Consider the following 24,239-nt stretch of genomic DNA (forward strand, 5'->3'; position numbering starts at 1 on the left):
TATAAATCAGAGGCTCATGCCTTCTTTCTTAAAAGCCCGCATGTTTTTGAAAGTCTTGCCTCAAGCCTTCTGTGTCCCCTGGTTATGCCTTTTCAAAAGCTCACTGTAAGACCATGCAAGAATGTTCAGAGGTGAAGTAATTAGTTTATGGGTGCTGTAAACAAATCAGTGCATGAATCCACTGATACGGATTAACTGGTGGTAACCATGGGCAGGTAGGGTGTGGCTGGAGGAAGTAGGTCCTCAGGGGTGTGCCTTTGGGATTTATATTCTGTCCCTGGTGAGCAGAGTTCTCTCCACTTCCCAGCTTCCTGTCCTGTCCTGGGCTGCTTTCCTTGGCCACATCCTTCTACCATGATGTTCTGCTTTACCTCGAGTCCAGAGCTATGGGGTCAGCTGACCATGCACTGAACCTATGAAACCACAAACTCAAAACAAACTTTTCCTTCTCAAAGTTGTTCCTGCTGGATATTTGGTCACAGCAATACAAAGCTAACTAAAACCCCCCTGAGCAAGGATAAGACAAAGGATCACTATCGGGTGACCCTGCCTTTTACACTGTCCCTTTGCACTATCCTCAAAGGCCCATCCAAACTCAGAAACTAGAGTCAGCCAGGCAACAGGAGCCATACAGGACAGTTCAAGGGAGGCAGGAATGCATCCCATCCAGCTCTCTCCATGGAACCCAGCCACATGGCCTTGCAGCTAAGCCCCCAGCACTGTGTTCACCTTCAGTGCAGTGAGATATTCCTTTTTTATGCAAATGCAATTGGTAGCTTCCCTGGATCCAACTCTGAGTCAGGAGCTACACAGACTCAGGTCTCCTCAGTGGGGCTCAACAGGCCCAGCGAAGACCCCCTATAGAGTGGAGTTGCCCCAGAAGGCACAGTGGCACCAGGAAACTGGGCAACAGACCAGAGACTACTCATCTCCTTCCCATGCCATGAAGGGACTTCCTCTTGTGCCGCAGTCTGGCTGGGCACAAATTAGGAGCCACTGAAGCAGGAACAAACTTTATTTCTGAACCCCACCAGCACACTCCACACACGCTCCCCGGGAACTCTCCCGAACCGGAAATCCCTCCTCCGGCACTTCCCCAACCAATGCGAACTCTTCAGGAATCCCCGCGAGAGCTCAACCGGAACTCAACAGGAACTCCCCGAGAATTTAAAAGTCATCCTCTTAATGGCTCGCTGGTGTCATCTCTCAACCACTACTTCTGGCAAAAATGCCATGCATCATCCCGACTCGGCTGTGGCCCTCAACACTCTTGTACTCAGTGCCTCTGCTGCAGCTACCCAGGTTTCAGAGAGGTGACTGGGGACATGCCCTGCCTTCCAGGAAGACCCATTATCAATCACAACCAGCACAGGCCAATGCCAAGCAGTCATGTAGAATGGCCTCGTGAATGACTCAGCCTTGTTTCAGCAAATGGCCTGGGTTGCAGCTAATTACCCCCTTGAACACAATTCCAGAAAAAAATTTCTGAAGTTGGCCTTCTTCTGCAGGCCAGTGGGGACAAGGCCTTTCTGCAAGTCACCAAGTTAATCATTAAGTTTTCTCAGATCTGTGGAACAACTGGAAATGCAGCCTTCCTTTAATCTTCCATATCAAGTCCCCCTCATCCAGATCTCTTCAGGGCTCCATGGGTCAGCTAAAGCAAAAGCTTGGGGCATTGGCCTGGGAGAAATAAAGCACCTATCAGGCCAGGAATGAGGGAGAAAAAGAGACCAGGGTCAATTTGCTTCTAGCTGCCTTAAGCAATAGGTCCATGAAAGGGAAAGAATGGGACAGCCCAGGGTTGGAGTCCCAGTATCCCTCCTGGATGCCCTTGAACAGGTTGTTCAACCCCTCTGAGCTTCTGTATCCTCCTCTGAGCAGAGTGACAGAAAGCATATCCACAGCAGGCTGCTGTCAGGATCCAACGACTTGATGAGTACAAATCAACTGGCACCCATCACGCACTTGATAAACAGGGTCACCTATGCCCTTGACATAACAGTAATAGAGAATTAACTCCCACTTTTCTTGGAGTGGGTGTCATTTCCTTTCTGTAGATGTTGGCTTCTCTCCCTGGCAGTGGACACAGTGACAGGAAACAGCCAGCTAGTCTGAAAAGACTGGCCAGTAAAGTATGAAGAATCCCAAAAGGGAACAGCGTCCCAAAGTCCAGGTGTGAGAGTCAACCAGCAGGGCCCAAGGCTATAGAAGAACAGGGTAAGATGAAGGGCAGGGAATGATCACTGGTGACCACACAGGAGCAGTGCCCATAGGACAGTGGGCATCCTCTTCATTGTAGGGTACAAAAGTCTGGGACCCCAGAAGATAACTCTGAGACCAGGATTCAAACGCAAAGCTTTCATTTGTGAGGCACAGAGAGAACTAACTAGGAAGGAGTCATCAAGCGATCCCAGGAAGGGAGGGCAGCCAACAAGAGATGTTATTAGGAAGTTTCCACACAAATGACTGGAACTTCTTCTGCAGAGAAACAGTATAGCACATGAGTCTCAGGATTATGCCACCCAAGGGACAAGGGACAGGATATCTATATACCAACTCAGTCTGCCATTTGGGAGATGTTCCCAGGTGTGCAATTCACCAGTTCTTCTACAAGCAGTTCTGAGTACAAGCAGAGCATGGCCTTGAGATTCTAGAAAAAGCCTCAGACACAGAGGTACGGCTGCAGGCAGAGCCCACTGATAGGCGAGGGTCTGAGAGTAAGGACCAGTCACTGCCAACGTCTGTTCCACAGGGGATCCGTGAGAGAAAAGGAAGTGATGGAATGGAAATGATAAGTGCAGATAACTGTTTTGAAGAATTTTGCTTAAGAGTGAGAAAAGAAATGGGACTGGAGGGGGAAAATGCACCAAAGAAGAGAGGGTTCATGTACGTTCCAGAGTGGACAGGTACGATCCACTGAAAAGGAGAATTTAATAACAAGAGTCCTGCCCTTCAGGAGGAGACTGGGTTGGTTTATAGCAAACAAGGCTCATGGCTGCCAATGATGGTCACTGGTGGATGCAGAGTTCAGCTCCGTCCTCATTGTTCCCATTTCCTCAGAAAATTAAAAACCAAGGTATTTATGTTTATAGTAGCTCTATTCACAATCACCTAAACTTGGAAGCAGCCCAAATGTCCTTCAGTAGATGGATGCATAAACTGTGGTACATCTAGACAATGGAAGAGCATTCAGTGCTAAAAAGAAATGAGCTATCAAGCCATGAAAACACAAGGAGAAACCTGAAGTACTATTGCCGATAAAAGAAGCCAATCTGAAAAAGGCTATAAGCCATATGATTACTGATCTCTGGCATTCTAGAAAGGGCAAAACTACCCAGAGAGTAAATCAGTAGTTGCTAGGGGTTAAAAGGGAGGGAGGGACAAACAGGAAAAGCAAAGAGTCTTTAGAGCAGTGAAACTACTCTGTGTGACATTGGAAAGCAGACACATGTCAGTATACATTTGTCCAAACCCACGGAATGTAAGATACAAGATGTAAACCTTATATAAACCAGGTACTTTATTAACAATAAGATACTGATATTGGTCCATTAAGTATCTCGAATATACCACATTGGTGCAAAATATTAAGAATAGGAGAAATTGGGGGAAGAAAAAAGGGGCATAAGGATCTCTCTGCACTTTCTGCTCAACTTTCGTGTAGAAAGTTGATTGGTTGTGTGTTTTGTCCAGCCACTTTCAAGTGTCCACATGCAGAGCAGGGATGAGCTGGATTTAGCCAGGCTTGACATCGCCCTAGGCAGTCACTCTTCACCAGAGACTCACCTTTACCTGCTCCTCATCATCTCCACCTGAGCCACTGTGATAGCTTCTAAATGGTCCTAGACTCCAGCCCATCCTCAACATTACTGCCAAAGGGAACTTCAAGGGAAACTCATCCAAGAGGGTGCAGTCCCCTTCCACCATTTCTGGCTGGTGTCCAGTTGTCTATAAGATGAAGCCCAGGCACTGTCATATAACACAGAGGAACATTTTAGCCACTGGGGCCCAACCTGTCTCTCTGATTGCAGATCCCCATGATCCCCTCCCCTTGCTGTTCCCTCATCCAGTGCTTCCCAAACCAGAGCTCTGTACCTCGTACACACTCTCCCCTCTGCCCACCTGCCCTGCCCTCTTTCTTTGCTGAAACCCAGGTTCCCATGTGCCTCCTCTGCAATGCCTTCCCCACGTGTCTAGGGGAGTTAATGGAAGCAGTCGATGGTTCTCACACTTCTGGATTCCTCTTTCTATTTCTGCATTTATGTTCGTGTAAGAGGACTCGTCTGCCTTTCCACTCCACTAGACCAGGAGTTTCTGGAAGATGAAGGATGTTATATTATTCATCTTGTCACCACAGTTGACACAAAGTCAGACACAAAGTAGGAGCCCAGTAAAGTTTGTGAAATGACTGAATGAACAGGTGAGTGTAACTGGCCCCAAATGATCTAGCTCTCATCTGAACTTGGAATTCAAGGTAGCCTTTTCTTCTTCCCTTGAACATTACATTTTCATGCAGGGTCATTTCTAAAGCATCAATTTTGGGGAAGTTCCCTCCCTGAGAAGGGCATAGGGGTTGCCATGGGGAGTGGAGACCAGCAAGGAAGACTGGTCCCTGAGCGTGCTCCATGCTGCTTTTTCTACCTGTGCAAGTCCAATGGGACACAGCTCCACTGTGCACTCTGTTGTGCAGACACAATTAGATAAAGTGCACAGAGGGTTCCCACAGATGCACAGTAGGTGCTCCACGGCAGCCAGTTCTCTTCCCTTCCTCACTCTAATGGGACAATTATTGTCAAGAAGTGGGCTCTCTAAATCTTTATCCTGATGCAGACATTGCTCCAGATGATAAGAACATCTTATATTGCTTTTTGAAGTGATAGTAAAAGGCCATCCTCTGTTCAGATCCCAGTCTCTTGGCCATTCTGAGAAATGAAGGAGCTGTCACTAAATCACACAGAATATAAGTTATGTCATTATCTTCATCCCTGGGAAAAAGAATGATAAATCTGCCTCCATTAGCTTTAGGAATCAGGTCACCTTGGCCAACACCACCAATGACCTCCTCTGAGCACAAACCTTGTGTGCAGCTGTCTCCCTAAATACCCAAAAAACTCCAACACAGACAAAACTCCAATCAGGGCCTACAAAGTTGTCCTTCTGCATTTCCAGCCCTTAGCCCCTGCAGCATGGTGAGTGCCCTTTCTAGCCTTGTACTGACACCCACCAAAAGCTGCTGGTATCCTTAGCCAGCAGCCCATGGGAAGGGACCAGACTCCTCTCCCTGCATCTGGAGTCCTTGCTGTTAGAGGCCAACCTGGGCCCAAGTGTTTGGCATTCATTTTAGGGAGATATCCCAAGTGCCTCCTGTGATCCGGCCCTGGCATGGCCAAGGGAACAAGCACAGAGTCCTCAAGATGCATTCCTCTATATACTCGCAGAGCAGTAAGGGAGGAGATGTGTATGTACACATGTATTAAGGGAAGCCCAGGGGACTGAGGGAGTACCAGGGACACATGCCTAGGAGTCCAGAGGTGCACAGGACTTGCAGATAGAAGACATCAACCTCAAGCTCTCTGCTGATCACACATCCTGTTGCTTTGGGCCGGACACAGGCTGGGGAATGGGAGTGCTCCTGAAGCCCATTGAGCACTAGGTCCTGAGAGCAGAAACCAAGCTCTCCCCATATAGGGTGCTGCCAGAATCCTGGCCTTGTCTCCACTCATTCTCTCCTGCTCTTGACACCCCAGACCCCCTGGGCTTCCTTCTGTTCCTCAAGCTCATCAAGCTCTTTAAAACCTTATGGCCTTTGCACTTGCTGTTCCTTTCACCAAAAATGCTGTTCCCAGACTCCCCAAGACTGGCTGGTGCTCATACTTCAGGTAAAATGTCCAAGAGGCCTTGCCTGACCACCACACTCTTCTCTATGACATCCTCAGCTCCTTCCTCCCACAGAACTCACCACCCTCCGCAGCTGGTTCTCTATTTACTTGATGACCTGTTTTCTGTTTCCCCCTTCTGCTGGCATATAGTTCCCTGAGGTTGGGGTCTGTCATTTTTGGTCCAAATTCAGCACAAGCTATGCAGAAGTCCAAAATACTCATGGAATCAGTAAACTGCCAACCACTTTCATACCCATGGTTTCCCCAGATGCATGAGGAAACCAATATGAAATAGGGGTTACTGCACCCACCTTTATAGATAAGGAAGTGAGCTCAGCAGGCTCCTGGACAGGGCTCCACCCCACAGATCCAGGATTTCTTGGAAGAGAAGGATCCCCTTTGTTTTAGTCAGCTTTTTCACTGCTGTGACTAAAGTATCTGACCAGAACAACTGTAGAGGAGGGAAGGTTTATTTGACGGCTCATGGTTTTAGAGGTCATAGTCCACAGAAGGCCAGATCCATTCCCCTGGGCTACAGGGGAGGCAGAATATCGTGAAGAAAGAGTGTGGCAGAGGGAAGCAGCTCACATGGTGATCAGCAAGCAGAGACAGAGACTCCATGCTCCAGATACAATATATATACCCCCTTGCCACGCCTCCAGTGAAGCACTTCCACACACCCCACCTGCCTCCAGTCACCACTCAGTTCATCCCATCAGGGATTAATTCGCTGATTATGTGAAGGCTATAACCTAATAATTTCTCCTCCAAACCTTCTTGCATGTGAGTTTTGGAGGAATACCATATATAAACCATATCACCATTTTTCCCCATATTCTGTTCCCAGAACAATCCACAGGCCCTGTAATTGAGCATCAGTAACAGTTTGCTGAACTACCTGCAACTCAAGAGCTGTACTTTTGCATGAGTGATCAGTGTTTTAAGTTCCTTTACAAAGTAAAGGATCAGGGAAATGAACAGGCTGGAGTCTCCGGAGATAAAATTAGTCATAGTTTGAGTTTAAAAAAAAAAAAAATGAATTTACTCACATGGAGGAAGGCACGGGCCTGGAACTAAAACAAGCTTCTGATTTCTTCTCAATGGTTGTACACACTTCCTGCCTGAGCCTTTTCCACCCTGCCTACTACAGTCATATCTGTACTGGAAGACAGAGTCTACATGTGCAGGTGTGCATGTATGAGTCTATCTATCTGGGTAGGATCTGTGAGTCTGTGTGTGCTCTGTTGGTATGTCTGTATACGGCTATGAACATGCATGTGGATCTGAATGGGGAGGGTTGGAGGAGTCAGTGTGTGAGTTTTTTGTTTTTGTTTTTGTTTGTGTGTGTGTGTGTGTGTGTTTCCTACTTCTTCTTTCGACTATAAACTCCTGACTTGGCAGAGGCCAGGTCGGCTCTTTCTCCATTTTCCTTCACTGACCACTTCCTGGGTACCCCATATGCACAACCAATTTCTAGTAACAGTAGGAGACTCGGGGCTCACCCTTCCCAGATCCCTGTTCACACAGCCTCCAGCATCACAGGGGTGAGCAGCCAGCCCAGACAGCACCAGGGAGACAGCCCCCGTCCACTCACACCCTGACCCTCTGGACCTCTGACGTGCTGCTGTGAAAAGGCTGCCCAAGTTTTCCTGCTCAGGACGGTGCAGCCTGCAGCTCCTGTTCAGGCCTGTGGAGGCTGGCTCCTCCTCAGCCCTCCGCCCTCGATCAGCTTATGCAGGGCACATCCTGTGGTCAGCGCAGCAGGAGGGACTGTCTGCAGAGCCCCTGGCTGCCTCTGTCCTCACCAACAACCATGGACTGTTTCAGTCCCACAAACGCTTCCGTGGCTTTGTCTCCATTTAAAGCCACAATCTTGCTCAACCAATTAATGAAACACCTTCCCTCCCACAATTCTTAAATTTCCCCAGAGCCAAATGCAAAGTGTACACAATTACGCAGCCCACAGTTTGATAAAGGGAGGCTTACATCTTTAATAATTCTCAATGAAAGAACATCCTGTGAAGGAATTGTTTAATTAAAAGACAACAATGGAATAAAAGGCAAATAAAAAGAAAGAGAGAGAGAGAGATCACAACTGTTAATTCAGAACTAAATAAATATCCTCCACTTGAGATTCCTTAAATACTTTCTTAGAATCCAGATTTACTTGTTCAGCATGCAAATGAATTCTATCATTAAACATAGTTGAAAAATGAGCAACTGTACTTTGACTAATTTTGTATCTCTCTGCTTAAAGAACAGCAGACAGGTCCCAGAGAGAATGGGGATTCCAGCTCTGAGGCCACAACAGCTTCTCCAGGACAAATCAGAGAGGGCTGGGAGGAATCCCTGTTCAAAGAAGGGCTTTCATCATTGAGGGCAGGCCACAGAGAAGACTTCTGCTTTTAGGTAAATGGAATATGCACATTCTACTCTCCTTTCCTTACCAAAGACTACTAAAAACCCCAAATGTTATATGGAAAACAGACAGAAAAAGAGTCCGAATAGTGGAGGAAAATAAGGCCCACCAGCTAGGGACCTCGGGACCCAAAGAATGACACAGTGATAAGGTCTTTGAGGCCAAAAGCCTTAGTTGTCCTACATTTGAAGACTTGGCAACCCAGAATCCAACAAGTACAGAACAAAGAAAAAGCTTAAAACAACAACAACAAAAGCCTATTCCCACTATCTGCAGGCCCAGGAACCTACAAAGGCAGAAGAGTTTTAGACAGCAGCACCCTACTCTAGTCCAACATATCAGGAAAAAGTGTGGTTAAATAAACTCTAAAGAAGCCTCAAAAGTCAACAGTAAAAAAACAAACAATCCAATTAGAAAATAGGAAAAAGACATCTCACTGATGAGGATATACAGATGGCAAATAAGTGCATGAAAAGATGTCCAACATCATTATCTGCTATGGAAATGCAAATTAAAACAACAATAAAATATTCGTCCATGCCTATTAGAATGGCTAAGATAAAAAAAATAGTGAAAACATCAAAATTTCCAGAGAATGAGGAAAAACCAGCTCACACGTATATTGCTAATGAGAACAAGGATATTTGCTGTAGAAAACAGTTTGGCAGTTTCTTTAAAGAAAAAAGAAAGAAAGAAAACAAAAGAAATACACAACTATCATATAACCCAGCAATTGTACTTCTGGGCATTGATCCCAGAGAAACAAAGACATGTTCATGTGGAAACTTTAATGCAAATGCTTATAGCAACATTATTGATAATATCAAAACCTAAGTAAAAAGAACAAATGTTTTAGTGTTTTTTTTTTTTTTGGAGAGAGAGAGAGAGAGAGAGAGAGAGAGAAAATTTTTTAATATTTATTTTCCAGTTTTTGGCAGACACAACATCCTTGTTTGTATGTGGTGCTGAGGATCGAACCCAGGCCGCACGTATGCCAGGCGAGCACACTACTGCTTGAGCCACATCCCCAGCCCAGAACAAATGTTTTTTGATGAGTGACTAGTTATACTACATTATGCCACAAAATACTATTCAGCAATGAAAAGGAATGAATGTATGATGCACACAACAATCTGGATGAATTCACAGACAATTATGCTAGGTGATAAATATCAAACTTGTAGTATTCTACATGCTGTACAATACCATTCATATAACATTCTTGCAATGATAAAATTACAGAAATGGATGGGGAAGCCAGGTGTTGTGGCACATCAGCTCAGGAGGCCGAGGGAGGAGGATCCCAAGTTCAAAGCCAGCCTCAGCAAAAGCAAGGTGCTAAGCAACTCAGTGAGACTCTCTCTAAATAAAATACAAAATAGGGCTGAGGATGTAGCTCAATGGTTGAGTGCCCCTGAGTTCAATCCCCAGTACTGAGGAGGAGGAGGAGGAGGAGACGGAAAGAAGTGGGTGTGGCTATAAAAGGGCAGCAGGAGGGCTGTGGCCAATGCCCAGTATCTTTCCTCTATCCACGTCAATATTCTGGTCATGATATTGTACCATAGGACAGCAAGATGTTATCACTTTGGAAAATTGAATAAGGAGCACACTGGATCTTTCTGCATTATTTCTTTCAACTACACGAATCTACGGTTCTATCAAATTAAAATTCTAATTTAAAAAAAATGTTAAGAGCAGAGAAAATTCTAGCATCCAGGTTGCCAATCAATTCTCTTGAAAGTCACTTGCATGATACCCTTGAGACAAAATAGAAGCTGAAGGAAAAAAAAATGGAAGCAGTATTGTCCTTCCAAAAGACCACTTGGCCTAGGTGTCTGGAAGACAAAGGAGATAGTCTGCAGCATCCCATGTGGCTATCACAGTAAGCTGCCCTTCCCAGCACCCTGCCTTGAGGGGCACCACCTTGAGGGGCACCAAGCTGGGATTGTGGGAGGGAGATGACGACAGGATTGGCATGTCCTGAGAGCACGGTTCTGTCTCATAAATACACCAGCAGGATAATGACGATGAGGCTGGGTCACCCCAGAAGGTACTTGCGACTCCAGCCATAAACTCAAATGTGCCAAGCTGAAAAGTCATCAAGCAAACCTCTAGTGGAAGGCTCATTCTGGGAAACACTAGGTCCACGGGATATTTGTGGGGAAAAGAGCTGACGATCAAATTAGTTTGGGAACTGTTGTGTTTTACGAGTCCTTACTGTCAATTCATTGTGCACACAACGTATGAAAGACGCTGGGAAGTCCTGACATTAAGAATCTCATTAATTTTGTTTAAGCCAACCTTTTGCAATTTGTATTGGCCAGGGAACCCTGTTGCCATGCAACTTCCTTTTATATTTAATTTTTTTAATTGACATATGATGTTTGTAAATATTCAGGGGTACGGTATGATAATTTGATAGGTGCATAAAATATATGATGATTAAATCAGGATAGTTGGCATATTTCTATCTCTCAAACATTTATCATTTCTCTGTGTTGGAAACCTTCAGACTTTTCTAGTCGTTTTAAAACGTATCACGAATTGTTGTAGCCAATAGTTATCCTACTGTGCTACAGAACATTAGAATTAATTCCTCCTATCTATCTGTATTCTGGTGCCCTTTATCTTCTCTCTGTGCTCCTTCCCACTGATCCTCCTTAGCCTCTAATGACCATGATTCTACTTTCTTATTCTGAGACCAACTTTTTTAGAAAGTTCCATGAGGGAGAATATGCAGTGTTTATCTTTCTGTGTCTAGCTTCTTTAACATGTCATCTAGTTCCATCCAAGATCCCTCAAATGATAAGAATTTCATTCTTTTTATGGCTAAGAAATATTCCATTGTATATTTACATCACATTTTACTTATCTGCTCAGTGATGGATATCTCAGTTGATTCCCTACCTTGGCTTTTGTGAATAGGGTTATAATAAACATGGGAGTGCAGGCATCTCTTTGATCAATGATTTTTTTCTTCTTTTTAGATATGTATTCAGTAGTAGGATTATTGGATCATATTATAGCTCTATTTTTAATATTTTGAGGGACCTACATACTGTCTTTAATGAGAATTCTAATTTACATTCCCATCAACAGTGTATATGTGTTCTTTTTTCCATATGCTTGCCAGTACTTGCCGTTTTCTCTTTTAGATAACAGGCATTCTAACTGGGTTGGTATTTTCTTATTGTCATTTGGATTTGCATTTCTCTAATGATTAGTGAGTGATGTTGAGCACTTTTTCATTTATTCGTTGGAGATATATATATTTTAAAGCAGAGATTGAACACAGGGGTGCTTAACCACTGAGCCACATTCCCAGTCCTTTTTTTTTTTTTTTTTTTGTATTTTATTTAGAGACAGGGTCTCACTGAGTTGCTGAGGGCCTCATTAAGTTGCCGAGGCTGGCTTTGAACCTGAAATCCTCCTGCCACAGCCTCCTGAGCCATTGAGATCCCAGGCATGCATCACCACACTTGGTTGTATGTCTTCTTTTGGAAAGTGTTAATTGGATTTAAAAATGGGCAAATGATGAATAATCTCGTTTTTTGCTGTTGAGTTCTTTATTTATTCTGGATAATATTAACCTTTCATTTAATGAATGGATGTCAAATATTTTATCCATTTTTCAGGTTGTCTTTTCTTTTTTTTTTTTTTAAAAATGAAGTTTTTCTTTATTATGAAATTGTATACTCAAAGCATACATAAACTACAGATTGATTTTTATCCTACCTCTGATTTACATGTTATATGTGGAATTTCACTCATTTTGTCAAGAAAACTCACAATGAAATTGAGATTCATATTTAGGTGGGGAGGTAGGGGAGAAGATAACGAAAAAGATGTTTAGACCACACACATTTTTTTTCATTCCAATGGTGTCACTTGGAACACAAATGGCAGGGAGTTCTACATCCAGCCACAGGCTACCAGGTGTTAATTCTGTGTGAATGGTATCACTACAAGATCAAAAAGGGCAGCACAAGGGAGGGAGGAAAGGGGTTTATATAAAATTATCTAAAACTCTGAAAAACTACAAAAGTATCTTAAGAAAAATATAATCAAAGTAAAAGCAATGGTATTTATTTCAGTGAAATTATTTTAAATTATATATGATATATTAAGCTCCTATATGTCCCAACTTGGTAGAAAAGTTCCTCTCAGTGAGAAATCAATTTTAATGGCAAAATTTTTACATATCAGTAAAATCTGTCATATTTAAAACTATGTATACAGTACATTTCTGGCAAAAACCTTATACATCTTTCATTCAAGACAAAGTAAAAATATGGTTGCATAAAATCACAAAAAATATAAATTGCTGAAAAGATAATAAAAAAAGATTTTAAAAAAGCATTTTCATTGACTTCCCTTACAACTTTAATATTAGTAAGAATCTGCAAACTACAATAAATTTGTGAAAATTCTGTTGTAACCTTGACACACTTAACCAAAAATTGTCTAAGCTTAAAAAAGAATTTACCGCAATAATCTGCATTACCATACTATTTGTACAAGTGCAATATTTAAACATCTTCAAAATAAATCTCAATAACTAAAATGAATCACAATAACTTAGAAGCAAAGTTCACAAAATTAACATTTTTTAGAAGGTCCTGTTTAATTGGTTCTTCCTTTTTTCTCTCCTCCTCACAAGAGTTTATAGAGTATTATTTAGTTCTATGTACAAATCTGTAACTTTAAAAATACAATATTCTGTTCTTAACATCAGTAATATAATGCTGCTTCCAGAGAGCCCAAGTAAATCGATATCCCCCAGAGGACTACATACAAGTTATAAATACAGTTTTGAACTCATATTTAAAAGGAACTTCAATTACTATATACATCTTTCAAACTCAAAGTTGAAATAAAACAAGCCCTGGACCCACCCCCCCAAAAAATCAAGATTTTTGTTTTCAATTCAGTGCAGTCTAGAGGTATTGGAGTCACCATTAACTAGAATAACCATTTATGCAAACTATCACAACATCTGATTACATTATTATCTGATAAGTGCTCACTGTATTTGCCAAAAACCATTCTAATACAAGGGGGAGGGGGTGGAGCTCCCTTGCAATGATAAAATGCAGTGCTGGAAAGTGAACCCAGGGCCTGCACATGGCAGGCAAGTACTGTATCACTGAGTTACATTCCCAACCCCAATTTAAATTAAAATAATATAATGCAAATATGGAGAATACAGTATTTTTTATTTTTTATCAGGATACACATGATACCGAATGTATCTGAAGTGACTTTTAATATCTGCATTTACTCCTGGTATGTGATTCTTTACTAAGAAAAAAATACCTAAATCAGGGATCTTAGTAAGAGTAAACATTTTTAGACAGTTTCCATAATGCTAATTTTTAAAAAAGTAATAAAACCTGAAACAAACTTGACCATTTAGAAGCACTGATTTATTCCACATTTTAGAAATAATGTTATATCTGACTAAAGAGAGATAATGAAATGCAACGTGTAAGGTTTAACTGGATTCTGGTTTGAAACAACAAGCTATAAAAAAAATTTGGAGGACAGATGGGGCAGGAGAATAGCATTAGAAGATATTAGGGAATTATAAATTTTACAATGGATTTATAAGTTTTTTTTTTAAGGAGGATATCATTATGTTTTGGATATGCTTTAAGTATTCAGGGATAATAAACATCTATAGCATCCGAATGGTTAAGGAAAAAAAGCACATATATAAACACAAAAATATATATGTATACCTGTATGTTTATACATATATGAATATAAAGAAATCAAATATGGTAAAACATTAATTAATGAATCTAATTAGTAGCTAAATGTGCTCACCAATATAGTCTTTCAACTTTTTCTTAAAACATGTTCAGAAAATAGTTTTAGGGAAAATCAGATCCAAGCATTTAAAGTCTGTAAGATGTATTCCTATGTCCTGAATCAATTTAAAAGATACACAATCAAATGATTAAAAATTTTTGCATACATTCAATACTGGCAGACATGATGAGCCAGAATAAGTTGTGGAATTGGCAAAAACATGATTTATTTACAGTATATGCAACTAGCTCTTAAAGCAAATAGAGTACTTTATATACAAAGCATTAGGGGGACAAATTAACGATTAAACTTAGTGCCTAGAGTTTTTGAATATATAAATTTGTGTGTATTCGGACTTATCAAACTAAAGAAAAACTCTCATTTGAATCTAATATCTGATATGACTTATAATATAGAATTTGAAGAGATACAGAAGAAGTTATCCAGACTATTTATACTATTTAAGAATTTGAGGATCCCAGAAAACAATATCACCTATAAAGTTCTATGGAAATGCTAGGCAATATGTGTTGAATAAATTTATGAAGCAACACATCAACATGTAAGGATATATGAAGGCCTTTATGGTAAATTAATATTCTACAAAGCCCTATATATACTACATATAAAATAGCCAAAAATCAAGTGAGCCTGAGAGCTATAATCCATTGTGTATGTATTATATAATGCTGTATACCCATTGAACAACAAACAACAAAATGATCTTAATTTATTTCTGCACATTAGGCTTTTAACTATTAATCATATTTCAATCCCTGTGCAAATTGCATTCCAAAAGGCCAATCCTTAGTTATAATTATATATTTATATATATATCATATATATATATATGATATATATATATATAAAACTTGATTACAAATGGAAGCATTTAGCTATAATTTACTATGCATGCTTATTGCTATTAAAGAAATAAGCAAGGTTTTAGGCTTACTGTGCAAGAATTTTAATTAGATTTGCACACATTTCAAAAAATTCTATTGTGTGACTTCCAGGTCTTGGAGTTAACTCAACAGGAGACGAGTCAAGTGAGGTCACAGATGAGGTAAGAGAAACTTCTGAGGATTTTCCTTGAGCCTCAGCATCTGAGTCATTCCTTTGGCAGGATCGATAGTTGCTAATTGATCCCGATCTCTGTGGAGTAGCAGTACCTGATTTGGCTTCTGTAATTTCATCATCGATACTACGGAAATCCAGTAAGTAAGTTCTACTATCCACTTGGTATAACTGTAGACTCATTTTGGAGTATGTGCTTGTCACAGGATTCTTCCTTCGTACGCGCAAATAATAAGGGTTTACAACCTTCCATTCATAATCCAGTTGTTTAATTGCTCTACATACTTCTGCCATGATATCATTTGGCCTACTTTGACTTCTAATTCCCAAATGCCATTTTGCTTTCCTTACACCTTGGTGTTTGGATTTCTGTGGATTTAATTCATCCAGAGTATGTCGTGCCCTTGGTGTTTCAGCAACCAAGAATGGCACTCTTTCTGGATGGGGTCGAGTTAAATGGTGATCATCAAGAAAAGAATCAGGTGGGCTTGTTGCCAAGTAGAAATCTTTGGCTTCATTCATTATTCTCCTATTATCTATGATAAGGTGGTAGGCAACGGCCAAAGGGTCCTGGTGATTTCTGTTATAAAGGCAGCTAAGAACCTCCTCTTCTGAGCATTCAAATTTTTCACACACTTCTTTTAAGGCTTCATCATCAATCATGGTTGAGCTATATGACGGATCCTCAGGGAAGAGATATTTTGGAAGGTCCTGTTTAAACCATTCATGCTCCCTGATATCTTTTATCGTGGCCCTCTTCATGGGATCCACCTGCAGCATATGTTTCAAAAGGCTAATCACAGAAGGATTTAAATACTGAGGAGTATAAAAAATCCCATCACATATCTTCTTAAAAAGAGTTGGCACATGATCATCATCAAATGGAAGGGTTCCACACAATAAAGCATAGAGAATGACCCCACTGCTCCATATGTCTACCTCTGGACCTGCATATAATCTTCCTGAAATTACTTCTGGTGCAGCATAGTTGGGTGAGCCACAACTTGTTCTTAAAAATTCACCATCTGACATCATGTTTGAAAGACCAAAATCAGCTATCTTTGCATTCATGTGTGCATCAAGCAGGACATTTTCAGGTTTCAAATCTCTATGTACTACCATATGCCTGTGACAGTAATCCACACCAGAAAGGATTTGTTGGAACAGACGTCGACTTTCTTTTTCATCCAGCCTTCCATTTTTACAGATATAATCAAATAGCTCTCCTCCTGAGACATATTCCATCACCATGAAAATATCAGATGGTGTACTGATGACCTGGTACAGCTTAATTATATGAGGATGCCTGAAAAGCTTGAGGTTTTGAATTTCTCTGCGGATCTTTCCCACCACATCCAGGCTTCGAATCTTCTGTCGATTGAGTATCTTCACAGCAACTTTATGCCCAGTCAATTCATGTTTACCAACCTTCACTTTGCCGAAGGTGCCGACGCCCAGCGTGTCTCCCAGGATGTAGTGGCCGATCTTCACCCGCCCGTCGTGTTTCTGCTTCTCGGCTGTCGCCATCTTTCTCCAGGAACTGAGTCTGCGCATGGCCTCAGGTTGTCTTTTCACCCTGTTGTTTCCTTTGCTGTGCAGAAGCTTCTTGGTTTGATATAATCCCATGTCTATATTTTTGCTTTTGTTGTCTTATCTAGAAACATCTTTGCCTATATAAATGTCTTGTTGTTGTCTTCTAATATTTCCATAGTGTCATGCCTTACATTTATGTCTTTTATTCATTCTGAGTCGATTTTTAATATGGTGAAATGGTAGGGATAGGTTTATTCTTCCGCATAGGTAGATCCAGTTTTCCCAGCACCACTTAAAATATCTCAGAATAAGTTTAGCAAATGACAATTACAAGCTGTGATGAGAGAATTTGAAGAGGAAACACAAGCACACCAAAAAGGACCTACTAAGATCATGGATTAGAAGATTTAATATTAAAACGTTCATATAACCAAATTAATCTATAGACTCAATGCCCTCCCCACAAAATATCAATGACAGTCTTCACAGAGAGAAAATTCATTAGAACCACAAAAGCCCTCAAATCTCCAAAGAAATGCTAAGGGTGGTGGAAATAATGCTGAGGACATTCTAATAATCATAATATTGAACTTCAATACATAGTACAAAGCTATAATAACCCAAACAGGCTGATACTGGTTTAAAAACCAACACAGACCAATGCAGAGAGAACCCAGAAATTAATTCAGTTACATTCAGCCAACTGATTTTAACAAAGTCTCCAAGAACAAACATTCAAGAAAGGATAGTCTTTTCAATAAATGGAGTAGGAAAATTGTCCATCCAATTTCCTTTTAGATTTCAAGAAACATACTTTAAAAGATGACAATCTACACCTAACTTCTATCAGATTTAAGAGACCAAAAAGAAGGTCACCAGACCCTACATGCTCACCATCTCAGCAGACCCTTCTGCCAATGGACAACACAGTTGGGCATAATTCACAGAGCAGTCTCTGGAGAAAACAAGTTTGTATCTTAATCTCCTATGCTACAAGAACCAGCTGTAGGGCTGAAGACAAGTTGGATTACTGCTCTACTCCTGATGTGTAAACTGGAGCTAATAATGCCTGCTGTTGGGATGAGGATCACTAACAGTAATATTAATGATAGTACCTACCTTTATTCATTACTCACTATGGGCCAGGTACTATGCTCAGAGACCTTCACCACTCTAAAGGTATCTACTAGCATTCTCCTGGTATAGTAGAGGAAGCAAAGGCTCAGAGATAGTGAGGAACTTGTCCAAGGTTACCATCAGGCCTGGAAAGTGACTGAGCTGGAATTTGACCCCAGACCCATCTGACTCTAACATTTGTGTTCTTAAAAAGGATAAGGGTAAACCACCTACCACACAATGGATGCTCCGCAGGGTTCTGTCCCTTCTTGATTCTACAGCACAGGGCTTTCATCAGCCAATGAAGCCTCGGCCCCACTGAGCTTCTGTGCAGCTCCCTAGGATGCTCCCAGACCCATCCTGGCCTTTATCTCGTGATATAAGAATCATAAAAACCATTGTCTTAATTTGACAGAAATCAATGGGTCAGCTTGGACCTATAACAAATATCAGGAAATGAAACAGGGAAGCACATCTCTCTTTCTGGGAGTGTTTCCGAAGTGCACATTCTCAGAATGGTAAGAGAATTTTTAATTATAATAAATTGCCATCCAAAATATCTGTCCCAATTCCCACCAACAGTGTGTGAAAGTAAACATTTGCCTACAATTTCTATATAATATGAATTGAATAATGCTCAAGATATGTTCCTAAATGAAAAAGGAAAAAAAAGAAAAAGGCATGGTATAACCCAACTTTTGTTTTTTCTTTTTAAAGGGACAAACAATAATTATATAATGCCATTTTGTGGAAAAAGGTGGGCAGATATAAACTCAACTCTTGATAGTCAACTCAGAGACTGAAGAGGAGGAGATGATTGATCATGGTGAAGTTTATAAAGCTTCCTCTTAAGTTTGCAAGCAGAAGAAAAGCATTCAAGTTACTTCTTAGGAAAAAAAGAGATAGTAATAAATAATTAAATATGAAACTAAAATAATTCAGATATAAAGAAAATACAATCCAGTGGTTTTTTCCCCAGCATGCTTTATCTTTATCATCCCTTTGTTTTCCACAAAATGAATTTTCTAGGAGAGTACTACACCACATAAGCAGTTTGTTGACCCAGCCTTGCTAAGGTAGGCACCCTATTTTGGCAGCATCGGGTCTCCTCTTACATTTCAAGTCAATGTAGTTACTACAGTAACTTTGCATTACTTCAAAGCAGAAAGCTTTCTTTGTAATTTGGATAATCTCTTAGAAGAGATTGCTAGAAATGGAATTACTAGGTCAAAGGGTATAAACATTTTTATGGTCCCAGATACTCATTACTAAACTATCCTAAAGAATGTCCCCACCAGGGTACAGTAGGAAAGGTAATGGTTCACTTTACCAAGGTCTCACCAGCACTGGCTGTTCTTTAACTGAGTGGTGAAAAATGGCACCCTGCTTTAATTTGCATTGCCTTGATTACAACTGAGGTTTAGTGGTTTTCCATATGTTTGTTAACAAGCTGCATTTCTTCTTGTGATTTGTTTGATCATGTTCTTTGCACATTTACCTATTGGGAATGATCAGTGTATTTAAGTTTCTCTACGTTCTCTGCTTTGTCACACTTCTGCCGTGACTCCCCTAGCACTTGACTATCGTTGATGCCTTTTTTTTTTTTTTTTTTTGGTGGTGGGGGTACCAGGAATTTGAGCTCAGGGGCACTCACCACTGAGCCACATCTCCAGCCCTAATTTTGTATTTTATTTAGAGACAGGGTGTCACTGAGTTGCTTAGCCCCTTGCTGATGCTGAGGCTGGCTTTGAACTTGCAATCCTCCTGTCTCAACCTCCCAAGCTGCTGGAATTATAGACATGTGCCACTGCACCCAGCCATTGGTGCCTGCTTGAGATATCACTACTAATGACATTTTAGACCTACAAAGCATTTCTCACACATATACTCTGGTCCAACTTTCACAATGTGCTTTTTGGAAGACTAATGAGATTTGTAGTCCCCATTTTACAATGTGGAAAATATAGATCCAAAATGAAAGGAATATCTTTTCCAGGGCCAAAAACCCTAACTGTAGTAGGGTGGGGCCAGAATGTGCCCAGTTCCAGCAGGTCAGGCAGTGCAGTGGTTAGGAGTCCAAGTTTGTAACCCAGCTCTGCCCTCCCCAGGGACAAACAGTCAAATGAAGTAATGCCCATGGGAAGCTGAGCACAGTGTCTGGCCCATGGTAACTGCACTATGAATCTTTCACTTTACAAACACTTTCTGATACCGTTGGGGCCCAGTGCCCTGCTGGGTACTGGGAATACAGAGCTGAGCCAGGAGCTCAGAGTCTGCAGGGAAGCAGAGGGACATATGGCAAACATCCAGACATTGTGGCAGGGCCCTCTCAAAAGCACGTACAAGGCACTGAGAGGGCTCAACCCAGGCCCTTGTCCCTTTATTAGGGCAGAATCTGTCACTCAAGGTCAAATTCATCTTTCTGAAGTTTCATATTTGAACAGAGTCTGGCTGCTCCAACCCAATGTCATCCATGAGGGGTCACAGACCAAATGCAATGACTCTCATAAATTTTCCCACATCCCATCCATCAAACCCTCCCTTTGTGACTCTCCCCTCAACAGGAGGAACCTACACTTTTCCTTAGCATGTGCCTCTGATTTTCTCTGTCCAGAGGCCCAGCCGTTCATTCTCTGGGTCTGATTGCTTCAGAGTCTGAAGAGAGCTGCCCCTCAGGAGTGTCTATGCAGAGGGGCTACTGCTAGTTGGAGGTGTCCTGGGGGTTATTCTGCTCTGTAGCTGGCTCCTGGGGAGCCATCGGGGACGGGGGGCTGGGACTGAGCTTCAGCCTCAAGGGGCTGGGGCTCAAATATTATTATTCTGATTCCACAGGGATGTCAATGCAGAAAGATGCCAGAATCTGGTAACTGGTATGAAGGAACTGGAAGAAATGCATGAGCTCTGATCAAAGATATCACTGCTAGTTAATGACTCTGGACCATGATGGCTCCTCCATGACTCAATGCCTTATCTCTGAAGCCAGAATTAAAGCAGACATGGCTCCAAATCCTTCCTTTGCCAAATATTATAGTCATATATATAACTGAGGCTCCAATTCTCCCAACAGCACTCATGCCATCGATTAATAACAGCCACCAATTACTGAGCACTTCCTGTGTACAGGACTGTTTTTTAAACACGGCTTCATATATCATCTCAATAAATTCTTTGCCTGACCTTATTCAATTATTTAGCCAAATATTTATTGAATGTTTTTCTAGGTGCTGGAGATATAAGACTGAACAAAACAGATGAATGTCCCTGCTCTGGTGAAACTTACACACCAGTGAGGAAGACAGAAAATAAATGTGATTAATAAATAAAATGTATAGTGAGGGATAAAGTCATGAGTGTTGAGGAAAACAATAAAAACAGAAGAGTTAGAAATGTCAAACTGGGGATAAAAGTTTTAGCAGGTTGGCCAGGGAAGACCTCACTGGAAAGTTGACAGGGACTGTCAGAATTATTGGAAATATTCACTCCCCTCTTGTGGGTGGAGTATACTATACAGTTTGATCTGCTGTGGCCAAGGGAATATGAATAGATGTGATACAAGTTAAAGTTTAAAACGTGATTGTGCAGGGACTTGTCACTTATGCTCTATCCTTGGATAACTGCTGTTCTTGCAACCTCTGTCCAGTCAAGATACTGGAAGCAGAATCCACTGAGCCCAGCCTAGATGAAATGCCCTAGGCAATCAAGACTTGGAAATGTTTGTTACACAGCATTATGTGGTCATCAGTGACTGACAGGAAGACTTCTGAGTGAAGACATTAAAGAAGTGAGAAAATAAACTATGTGACCATCTGGGGTTAGGCTGTTACTATCAGAGCAGAGAGACAACAAGTGTGGAGATCCATATTCAGGGACCATTCTAGTATATCAAGGAACAGCAAGGAGACCTGAGCAACTGAAATTGAGAAATCAAGGAAGAGGGTAGCAGGAGATGAGATCAAAGAGAGGTGAAATGGCTGGATCAAGTAATTCTTTACAGGTTGAGTGAGCATATAATTCATCATCCAAATCAGGTCATACTTTTTAAATTGAAGCATAATTTACACATAGTAAAATTTGTTCTGGGCTGGTGTTGTAACTCAGTGGTACAGTGCTTGCCTAGCATGTGTGAGGCAGTGTGTTCGATCCTCAGCACCACATAAAAATAAATAAAAGTGAAGGTATTGTGCCCATCTACAACTAAAAAAAGAATTCTTTTTAAAAATAGTTCTTTTAGTATTCAGTTCTATGAGTTTGATAAATGCAGAACACCAAGTCCGGGATATAAGAACAGAAGCAGGAAGACCATTATATAAGCAGCTAAGAATGATGGTGGCTTCATCCAAGGAGGTGGCCCTGGCAATTACTAGGTGAGGAGTAATCAGATTCAGGATACATCAAAGGGAGAGCTGACAGAATGGTTAATGGACTCATTATGAGGTATGCAAGAAAGAAGCATCAAAGAGTTCTGACCTGCGTAACTGAAGAAAAGGGTGAGTGGTCCATTTCACAGAGAAGGCTTAGAGAAGATGAGGCATTTGCCAGCGGCTGTCCATTGGGAAGTGGCATTCCAGAGCCTGTTGGGCATCCCCACACTTTGCCTTATGTCAAAGAGATGACAAATGTTCTTCTGTGAAGGAGGAGTCCTGACAGGATCCTGACCACATAAAGGTGTCCAGTTCTGGAAACGCCCTGCCAAGGGCACTGCCAAGAGACCCAGGGGAAGGGAGCTGGAAAGTCCCTGGAGGCAATTCAAAACCATCCCTGAGGCCTGGGGAGGTGCAGCCCACTGAACCCCTCTTGCTTTGGAGGATAAAGCCAGGAAGGACAATCCTACCAGAATCAGCTGTCACTCTGCCTCCTAAGGCTACAGACAAGGGGGGACAGGAAATTCTGAGCCCTCAACAGTCCCAGGTGCACCTATGAGGAAGGCCATATCCCTCTGCTGCCTCTGGCTGGGTTAGGGGCTGGGGCTAGATTCCTGCCAGGAGACTCCACTGCACCTCAAGGGCAAGTGTCAGCCACAAGAGACAAAGACCATGTGGACAAGTAATGACACTGAGAGTCATGTGTGTAGTCTGGCAGAAAGTAGGTGTGAGCCCATTCCACTGGGCAAAGCACCAAGCCCCTATCAGCTGCACAGACACATGGACCAAGGCAGGCAGAAAGACCTCAGTCCTGCAAAACTGCTAGCCACCCTTGCTTAGAACCCAGGTGCATCTGGGGTTCTATACCCAATCTACAAATGCCCTGTTAACTTCTTTAGCCCTGGAACAAGTCTCAGTAGGTGGAGGGACACTCAGACGCTCAAGAGAGGTCAACATAGGCCTCCCATACCTGCATCATCTAACCTATTGAGAGCACAACTCACACCCACTTGCTTGGCTGAAGCCTGAAGTTCCTTTCCAGGGTTCAGATCCCTGCTTTAAGGATGAGTCAGATGAGAGCATAACCACCATGTTCAGTGCATCCATCAGATGGACCAACCCTAGCTGGCAGCAGACAGGCAGCGTGTCAGAGGGCAGCACAGGCTCCTTTGCAGCCAGAGAACATGCACGGCTCCACGCCACGCATCAGAAGCAATCCTCAGTAGACTGAGCACCAAGAACCTTTCAAGCCTTCTTTCACTCCCACTCTCTAGGCCCTGAGGACATTAGAACTGTCTGCTTCTGTCCCTTCATGTTTGAATACATCCATACCCAAGCACACACCAAACTTGGGTATAGTTGAATTCAGCCTGATATCTTGCTCCCGTGGCCCTCTGGGGCCTGAGACACTGCACTGGACCTGTCCATGTAACCTCCAATTAGACAGCATACTGGAAGGCAGGTGCCTGGGGTGTGAGAGAGAGAACAGGAAGGCAAACTAAGCAGCAATCCAGAACCAGGAAGCAAGCAAGGTCTACAGCAGGTGACAGAGCTGTGACAAGTCCCCTGCCCCCACATGCCTGCACTTGCTGCTGAGATTAATCTGACAAATCAATCCTACCCACTTCTGACTTCATTATTTATTCACATAATTAGACTCAAGTTTTTTTTTTTTTAAGTAGTGATTTCCAGTTGCTCTAAACATCTGAATTAGGCTCACACCACCTTCTTCCACATTAAGTTGAAGGAGCACTTTCCATTTAATCTGCTTTTTTCTCAAGAAGTGTTACTCCAAATACCTGGGGGCAAAACTAAGTGACGTGGGTGCTTTAATATACCCAAGGAGACAATGTATCCAGACAATGAGGTGAGGCAAGACCATGCCCAGGTCTAAAGGAGCTGGATACATGTCCATCACACAAGTGAGAAAACTGAGGCCCAGAGAGCAGGACACTCTGCCCAGAGTTTCATAGCCAGAGTACAGTCACTCTGAAGCATGTCCTCTCTGTCACAGAAGCCCTGATAGTCTCTGCACCAAGT

At 42.0% G+C, this 24,239-nt stretch overlaps 2 protein-coding genes across 2 annotated transcripts in view; both read right to left on the minus strand.

The window, feature by feature from the left end:
- Grid1 (glutamate ionotropic receptor delta type subunit 1) overlaps positions 1-24,239 on the minus strand; it is a 707,905-nt gene that overhangs the window by 421,801 nt on the left and 261,865 nt on the right. The gene's annotated exons all lie outside the window — the stretch shown is intronic.
- LOC144254843 (5'-AMP-activated protein kinase catalytic subunit alpha-1) lies at positions 14,937-16,743 on the minus strand. Its single transcript, XM_077798440.1, has one exon. The coding sequence runs from the start codon at positions 16,741-16,743 to the stop codon at positions 15,064-15,066; it is 1,680 nt and encodes a 559-aa protein (XP_077654566.1). The 3' UTR covers positions 14,937-15,063.

Source organism: Urocitellus parryii, chromosome 5, assembly GCF_045843805.1.
Source record: "Urocitellus parryii isolate mUroPar1 chromosome 5, mUroPar1.hap1, whole genome shotgun sequence".
In the NCBI taxonomy this organism is placed as follows: Eukaryota; Metazoa; Chordata; class Mammalia; order Rodentia; family Sciuridae; genus Urocitellus; species Urocitellus parryii.

Coding starts and splice junctions, on each gene's coding strand:
- LOC144254843 (XM_077798440.1), bottom strand. CDS start 16,743: ATGCGCAGACTCAGTTCCTGGAGAAAGATGGCGACAGCCGAGAAGCAG.